Raw genomic sequence first — 8,953 nt, 5'->3', positions numbered from 1 at the left:
CCGACAATATATGTTTTTCCACCGGAAGGAAGAAAATCAATACAGAAACACTCTCTCTTCAATCTTCTTGATTGTAATTCCACCGAGTTCTCAGGTTTTCTTCTTTGAGATTCGCTGACTCTTCTATGATTCAAATTCCAGTATAGTGATATATCACACTGTTCCACTCAAATTCCAACTTCCAGGATTGAGGCTTAAGACTTCTTTCCGTCAGTTCATTACATTTTTTTCAAAATATTTATTCGATACGGTGGCACGCAATATTTAAATAATTTTTAATAATATTTCTATTTTATTAAAATTTATAATTTATTCTTTTATATTAAAATTTAATATTATTTTATAACTTCACATATAAAATTCTCTAATAATTTTTTTAATGTATTAGTTATTAATACATATTTTATTTAGATTAAATTAAAAATAACACTTAATTTATACAATACATTTTACGTTGATAATGATGACTGTATATACATCAGAAGAAATACTAATATACTTTTTCATTTCAATTAACAATAAATTTAAATAAAATAAGAGTAAACCAATTTTTGAGCACATGTATTTGCAGATAATTAATTTTCTAAAAGAAAACTTGACTGAATAGTTAATTTAACATGAATTGAAAAGTATTTTAATATTAAAATAATTTGGTATAGTGGTATCAAAAGTACCATTTTGAGTCAGTAAACCATCTTCGTTTTATAATAGTATAAATAAGATGTTATATAATGTGTGGGAAAAATTTAAATATATGAATGAATGAAATTTATTAACAAAAAGTTGAATATTTAATTTTTCTTAGAAAAGTAAAAACTTTTTACGTTATTTTTAAAATTATAATAAACTCCTTCAAATTTTATATCAATTTAAAATTTTCAGTTAACATTTTATAAATTCTATATCTTATTTTATTTAAATATCTTAATACTTTATTTTTAAAATGAAATATTTAATATTTAATAATTTTGAAAAAATATTATAAAATGTACGAACTTCTAAAAAATCTTTTACGTCGTAGTTGGAATAATGGGTTAAAAATCCTTAGTGAAAAATCTTTTGAATATTTTTTAGATAATTTTAAAGTTAAAGGATTTCGGATATTTTAATTATAAATTTGAATTATTTTTGTTGAACATTAGACTACATTCAGATTGATGAATTTAGAGCTGGCTCCATTCGAGCTCAAAATTGAGCCGACCCACAAAGTTCTCGATTCGTCTGCCACCTCTACTTGGGGAAGGCGGTTGGCGCCGTCTACTCTTGACAATCGCCGACCAAATGGCGTGCAACACGTAGCTGGCAAATTCCTATGATCTAATTGGCCCAACAGTTGAGGATTGTTGAGTTCAACTTTTGCATCTTTCTGCCTGTAGAGTTGCATACTGTATATTGTGTACAAGCCGTATTTTCTTGTATCCTTGCTTAGTGAATAAGGCAAAGTCGGGTTGATTCCTGTAATTTTGTACGTTGATTATATTGTGTTGATAATCTATACATTGTGCGTGATGTTGGTTTGAAAATCTTATTCAGAACAAAATCAAACACAAACGCTTGAAAGTGAGAGCCAAAGGCTGACTGGTTGTGGACAAACCAAGCCACACACAGGCGGAAAACTAGTAGCAGTAAGAACAGTGGTACCAAATTTCAAATTGGAGTCTTTCATCTAAATTCTCTGCTTAAACTCAAATATATTAATACAAAGGTAGCCTTAAATAAGCTTCAATCATAACAACAATCTAAGGCATGCGGCCAAAAACATTGGCGACAAACAGTACAAAAACAACGACATAAGCGAACTCGAGAAATACTATTAAGAGCTTATGATTAAACAAAGCAAAAGATGAAGAGGAAAGCCAAAATTTCTATTCCTTTACATGTTCTGTTCATCTCAATCGTAACAAGAAGTTTGTAGTGTTACATGAATGCCACGACTCCCGTGCATCTAGACCTAATAATCACTTTACAATGTAAAATTGATTCAGTAAAAAATTGCCCGTTTTCATCCTCAACATACTAGAGAGGAGAAATAAACCTTTTGGTTGGGTAGGGGAACTAATACTGTAATACATGAAACTAGGTTGCCTGCCGGAGCATCTGCTGAAGTTGAATCACTTGCTGCTGCTGGTCCGGTGGCAGGGAACTTAGCTGCTCTGGTGTCAGATTCAGCACTTGCTGAAGCAGTGTAGAATCTACATCTGGCGGAAGTTGCATCTGTCAACAAATGAAAAAATTATATCAAATATTTCTACTGTAGATTTTAAGAACTTACTCCCAAAGAGAAATAACTGTATGAACATTTTCTAGCTAACATAAATATATACATATATATGTGTGTGTGTATGAAAGAGAGAGAGAGGGGGAGAGAGGGAGAGAGAGAGAGAGAGAGAGAGAGATTCTTTTACCACCTGACTAGGAAAGCCATGCTAATGAAGAACAAAGAGCCAAACAATGGATCCTTATAACCCATCTTGAAATATGTTACATTTAGACTAAAAAACGAATTTAATCTGACTACAATGTAGGTAGCTAGAGAAATTAAAAAATACATCAAAACAACGTGCATGTTCATGTTTTTATCTTTAATGATCTAACAGTAAAAAGTAAGTCATAGCATGCCAGAATGAGAAAGAATCAGGTAATTGTGCTACTTGAGGCATTAATCACGTTCCCACCAAAACACCCAATATATTATCATTGGAAATATAATTATTAAACAAAAGAGACAAGAATTCCATAAATCGAGTCTTCTATAAAATTCAATTATTTTTTCAAGATATTGAAAAACTCTTAAATCAAATCATAATCTTCATCCAAAAGCATTTTCCTTCTTAATGCATGCACATTGATTCATCCCAGAAACGTGCAAGTCTCATTTTTGTTTCAGATTTATGCAAAGTGTTTAAATTACTATATGAAAAGATATCCTACAACTTCTTGATGTTCAATAGATATTATTTGAAATGAAAGCATCAACATGGAGAAGATAAATTTCCAACCAGATTAAACAATGCCTGAGTCCAAGTATGTGATCAATGATATGCCATTATTGTCAGCTGCAAGTGTGTAATCATGCAAAGGCTTAAGATAAAATCCATAAAATAAGTAAGCAACTCCAAGTTGTACTTTGATTTGATAAATATTAAGCAACTAACAGTAATTCCATGGATGAGAAAAGAATATCAGCTAAAGCAAAACTCCTTTTTCATTGATCTAGAGACTTTATCAATATCTAGGCAATTTGAATAATTTAACCATTGGATTCATACATGTCTTAGATGAAGAGACAAAATATAAAATGTTAGAACATTAGAACTATTACCAATGTATGAGAACAATTGTGAGATTAAATACCTGAGAAGCTTGTTTCTCAGAGTTTCGAGTTTCGTCTACTCTGGGAGCTTGTCTTCCTGGAATGTTTGAAGTTGGGAATGGTGCAGACAGAGTGGCTATATTTACAGCCTGTGAAGAAGGGGTAGCCCTTCCCTCATTCAATTTCACCATTTTTGACGCTCTGTCCACTAGGTCCGTGCTGTTGCTAACCATTCTTGTTTTTCCAGGGAGACTTAATGAATGCACTTTCAGATCCATATCCTCCAGAACAGCAGGGGATGTTGAGGAGCTAGGCTGTTAGCAAAAAGTAGAAAGGCACAAAATCATGTTTATGTTGTCCAAAAGTCCAAATCAGACAACTATTTGACACATTTGCATTTAGCATACACCAATAATAGTTGCTATAGTCTATATTTAAGTATTCCAGCGAAATGTATAGGCAAAAGTTTGACAAAGGTATTTCATTATATAAAACATACCCTATTTTCTATCTGAATCAACTAATCTATAGTCTATAACATCTACCCAATAATCTAGCTACATCCACCAATTTTTATCCCAAATTGAATCTATCAACTCCAAAAGTTAGTTTTCAAGTTTGGCACCTGAAAGCCTGCAGCTGAAAATTGTGGGCGTACAAGCACAGAAGGATGTGTGCCGGTGTTCTGAGACATTGGCTGATAATTATAACCTGGATTAGTAGGTGGAACTGAGCCTACATTTTGTGACAAAGGATGTTGCATTTGGTCAAAAGAAGAGGAAGATTGTGGGGTTTGTGGTCCAACTGACAGACCACCAAATGATTGGTGGTGAATAGAGGGAAGAGATGAGACTCCAGATTGCGCAAGTAGTTGACCTTGCTGTAGGACTTGGTTTTGCATTAGTTGTGGACGTTGAATTTGAGATTGTGTAGGAATTTGCTGAACTGCAGCATATTGTTTTGGTACACCAGTGGAAACTCGACTTTCATGTGCATAAGGGAGCACACCCAGTTGCATTTTGTTCTGTGGAAGTGGAGGCAGGCCAGGAAGATTTTGAGCACTTTGCACCAATGACTGCACTGGTTGTGTAGAAGCTTGCCGAATATTTGGCATCTGCTGCAACTGCATAGTTCAAAGAATAAAATGCACTACCTTAACCTCTAATAGCTTGTTACAGAAAACATATGGATGAAGGAGAAAAAACTCTGAATGAATAGAACAAACCATTTGTTGGGGCACCATCCCTAGCATAATCTGGGCCTGCATCAAAATCAAATAAGTAGTAAATTTACATAGAATGTTGCATGTAGAATCCAAATGAAGAATGGACTATACGATAAATATCATTTCATATAATCCTAACAGATCAGAATAAGCATCCAACTCTCTAGAATATGATATTAAACTTACAACTGCTTAATACAAGATAACGGCAGTAAGAAGCCTATAACATATAAAAAAGAAGCTGAGAAAAACCTGAAAAAGAGCTTTTGGCAAGGTTGGGATGGCTAGTAAGAGCTGTCGAGCTTGTTCTTTATTTTGTGTAGCCACTGTCTGTCAATGTATACAGTTGCACCATATCAGTAATCCATAAAACTGAGATAGACCCCATGAAATAATGTGTGGTCTGTCATCTACTTCTCAGAGTCATTTGTCATACTTGCTGTAGCGTCTTTCTGTTTATATGGATGTAAATTAATACCTTCATTTTCACCTAGGATTTGTTTTGTTTACCTTTCTTTAAAAACCTAAAGCACCTTGTACCAAGTTCAGCAATTTATCCGGTTAAATCTGAGGTATCTGATAGTCTAATCTTAATCACGATCAGAGGCCTACCTTGATTTCAGACACAATTTCCATCAGCTGACTCCTTGACATTTTGGCCAAATGACGAGTCAGAGGATCAGTGCCCAACAAGGATTGCCTTTGCAATCCTATCTGACCTGATGTGCTAGCAGTCTGAGCAGATCCAAGTGCTCCAGCCATGACAGTTGCAGCTGCCATAGCAACTGAATCACCTATTGGCTGGTGAAGACTGGGATGTCCAAGGAGTGCTTGACCCCCAAATTGTCTTGAAGCATCTGCAATATATCATTGTAAATGCGCACTGAACACTATAAATTGAATGAAAAGGGTACAGCAGAAATTGAATTTTAAGATATTAATGACTTCCTAACTTTCTATCTTTTCAGGCAGAATTGATGCAAAATCAGAAAATTCAAATATTTCATTACCAGCATTTGGAAAAACACCAGGGCCACCACGCCCCTACAAGAAAACACCATTGTCAAGAAGTTTAAGATGTTGGCACTCAATATGTTTCAACCAAAATACTGAATTGACTAAGAAACATATAAAAACATGATTATGTTCATGCACTCACATAAACGAGCCAGACTAATAAATGACTTACCTGTTCACGGTTCCTGTCAGCATTCTTGTCATTCTCAGCAAAGTCAACTCTCAGCTGCCGTCCATTTATCTCATAGCCCTGAAGATTACGACGAGCACTTAGAGCTGTCTCTTCATCCTTGTACTCACAGAACCCATAACCCTTTGGTTTCCCAGTTTCTCTATCAATAACTAATCTGAAGTAGCGAAAAACAGGATAACTCATGTATGCCTTTAATTAATGGCAATAATAATTCGACAAATGGAACATTTACCTTAAGAAATGATACCGGAATTAAAAATATCAATATCCTTTTTAGTTCCCAACAATAGTTCTTGGAAAGGTGTTTGAAAATCAATCAGAAGCAGAATCTTTTTACACAAAGAATTAAATTATCCATATTGTAAGTTAAGGGCTGTGACAGCAGGAAAAAGCAATTTGCAAACTTTTTATAATGGTGCGTCAGCAGGGCTAGAAATGTTTCTTATCAATGTTATTTAGAAAGGCCATCCTCGTTATACCAATAGACTAGCTAATCAAGCTATATGAACTCTGTGTACCATAATTAGGTAATGCATCTGCAAGCTATTAATTGGCGTGCAAGCCATTGAAGATGCTCGCCTCCTGTGTTTTCTTCTAGAACTATTCAGCTCGCTGAAGAAAGATCCCTTCTTCTATTTAAAATATCTGCTTTATGAAAACCTTAAGTCTCATTCCGACAGCACTAAATCTCAGTACAATTCTACCAAGTAAATCATCTCAAGATTGCTCGCTTCCTACTTATAATTTAATTCAGCTAACAGCCCTATGAAATTTTAGCATTTGGTAACCAGAATCATAAAATATTGCCATCAAATAAGAACTATACTTTTTATTCCTTCTTTTCTATTTATTGAAACTCAAAATATAAAAAATAGAAATGTCTTGAGTCCATCGGTAACTACACAAATCGACTTGATGCAATATCCAGTCAATTCTGCCTACAAATTGCAACCAATCTAAAATCTGGTTAGTACTACTTTTTGGTGCAGCTATAATTCGATTGAACTCTCAATCCTGAAAAACAAGGATAGAGGAAAGAAGAAAAAGAAGAGAGCCAGGAGTTCCCCGGGTTCGAAGTGAACTCACCTGAAGGAAACAACAGGGCCGACCTCCTCACATATTTGAATAAGCTGCTCTTCAGTAGCATCATAAGGTATATTCCCAACTATATACAGAAACCATTTTTCATCAGTTAAAAGCCTAGATTTCAACCCTGTAAGTATCAACAACACAAGCATAGTCCTACGGCAGAGAAAAGAAATCCCCCATTCTTGAGAACCAAATATGAGGTACAAATTCAAGCAACTTATTCCCCTCAGAACTAACGGTTGCGGCTGAATCAAAAAAACCAAAATTATAGCATCACACATTCTGAAAACGGTCAATCCGACGAAGTCACGGTTTATATGTAAGAGTAATAGAGACAGCAAGACAAAAATTTACTAACCAAAAACGCATCGATGCTGGGATTGAGAATTGGCGGCCATGAAACGAAATGATGTCTCAGAAGATTAAGAAGAAACTGAAGCTGCAACCAGGGCAAAAATCAGAATTCGGAGTCAGCTTCATCTCTTTCCTTTATTTCCCACTATCAATTGCAATCCCTCCGCACTCCCACAACGCTTCTTAATCCAACCGACGATTCCCACTAGTATTACAAATCTCTGCACTCTTGTGTATTGGGGAAACCTTAACCTAAATCAAGAAGAAATCTAGAAAAAAGGGAACCAGGAGCGATGAATCTTGTTCTTATTTAGTACTACAATCACTTCTATTTTATCTACAAATCAAAACTGGGGGAAAAGGTTTAGATTGAGACAGAGATTGAGAGGGAGTTCGCATGGCGCCCTTGCCCTCCATAGATTTCCACCTCCAATTCGGGCTTGTCACAAGTTGCCCCAATAAACCCTTTTTGGTTTCAGGTAAATTAAGCCCAGTGGACATGCAGGCCCAATACAAATATGGGCCTCACTTCTTTGCAGTAGTTATAGGTACTTTTATTTTGTTCTTGTTAAGTAAAGATTTAAATGATTAATTTGATGCTGAGAAGCTTTATCAAGATACTAAATTTACATCATTGAAAGTAATGGAAATGTCATCCTTCAAAGCTCTATTGCCCAAAAACAACTCATTTGAGTTTGATTTCAGATGATACTTTTGATGATTCTTGTCTTCGAAAATCAATTAATGAGATTGATGTTGTAGTGAAAGATAGAGTTAGAATGAAATATTTGTTAAAAAGTACGTGTCGACGAATTAAACAAAATTTTCCTAAAAACCAATATGGAAATGAATGAAGGATTTCGAAATTGTGTGGTTCAACAACGATAATTGGTCAGTGTATATATAGTGTGGTAAAAGATACAATATTTTATTTGTATTATATTATCTTTTTAAAGGATTCAAAACTGTGCAAAATATGAGGGTGATGTCTTTTCAAAAATTGAATTTAGCCATTAGAAAATGGTAACCAACACCTTCGAAAAGCATGCGGGCAGGATTGGTAGTGTTTACAATTGTGGCGAGACTTCAAGTAGAGGATTTTATGAACTAAAGACAGAGTGTATCTCATGTCTTTTTATCTCAAGATCAAAAGACGAAGGAAGCCTATCAAACTCGAGGGCTGTGTTTGGATTCCAATTTTGGCCCATTCCCGAGATGGGCCAAAAACAAAGCAATGTTTGGTTTTCCTTTTTACACCTTCACTAGGTGTAAAACAAAAATTGGGCTACTACCCTATTTTGTTTTTTTTTTTTTTTTATAGGTCTAGCCCATGTTTTTTAATATGTAAAAGGGTTTTTTAATCTGAAAATTGCAGTCATTGTCTTCAAGGTTATCGTCTTCAACCTTTCCTCCTTGGGTACTCTGCTCTACTCCCCCAGGTCCATCAAATTCTAACTCAATTCTCCATCATCAAATTCAAATGTATAAACAAACAATCATTCCATCAATTCCCCAATAACTAATCTCCATACATATATAGACCTTCTTCAATATTAACTATTAACCCATGGGCGCTTCACAATCTGCTCAAGTTCCCTCTGAAGACGAACACCAAGAACCCGAAGAAGAAGACGACGACGATGTCACCCCACGCATGGGCCCTTCCATCAAGGTCTCTTCCCCTACAATGTCCTCGCCCCCCCTCCCCCACCCCCCCCCCACTTCCACCGTTCCTTCTCCGTTGCCCCCCCCCACCAAGATC

The 8,953-nt window shown here is 35.3% G+C and overlaps 1 protein-coding gene across 1 annotated transcript; it reads right to left on the bottom strand.

Annotated features, from left to right (window-relative positions):
* Positions 1,801 to 7,617, bottom strand: LOC105176886 (cleavage stimulating factor 64). Its single transcript, XM_011099828.2, has 10 exons — positions 7,196 to 7,617; positions 6,835 to 6,913; positions 5,728 to 5,902; positions 5,549 to 5,582; positions 5,151 to 5,395; positions 4,791 to 4,868; positions 4,539 to 4,574; positions 3,939 to 4,436; positions 3,355 to 3,627; positions 1,801 to 2,214 (listed from the first exon to the last, which is right to left on the bottom strand). Exons 1-10 carry the CDS (start codon positions 7,233 to 7,235, stop codon positions 2,077 to 2,079), a joined length of 1,596 nt encoding a protein of 531 aa, XP_011098130.1. The 5' UTR covers positions 7,236 to 7,617; the 3' UTR covers positions 1,801 to 2,076.

The sequence above is a fragment of the Sesamum indicum genome, linkage group LG14, assembly GCF_000512975.1.
Source record: "Sesamum indicum cultivar Zhongzhi No. 13 linkage group LG14, S_indicum_v1.0, whole genome shotgun sequence".
Lineage (NCBI taxonomy): Eukaryota > Viridiplantae > Streptophyta > Magnoliopsida > Lamiales > Pedaliaceae > Sesamum > Sesamum indicum.
This window is presented reverse-complemented; position numbering and strand designations above follow the sequence as displayed.

What these genes read in the sequence shown, in the direction of transcription:
- LOC105176886 (XM_011099828.2), bottom strand. Translation starts at nt 7,235, where the DNA reads ATGGCCGCCAATTCTCAATCCCAGCATCGATGCGTTTTTG. An exon ending in TGGTGTTTTTCCAAATGCTG is followed by an intron (nt 5,396 to 5,548) that starts GTAATGAAATAT and finishes GATATATTGCAG; the next exon opens with ATGCTTCAAGACAATTTGGG. An exon ending in AAATTGTGTCTGAAATCAAG is followed by an intron (nt 4,869 to 5,150) that starts GTAGGCCTCTGA and finishes ATACATTGACAG; the next exon opens with ACAGTGGCTACACAAAATAA.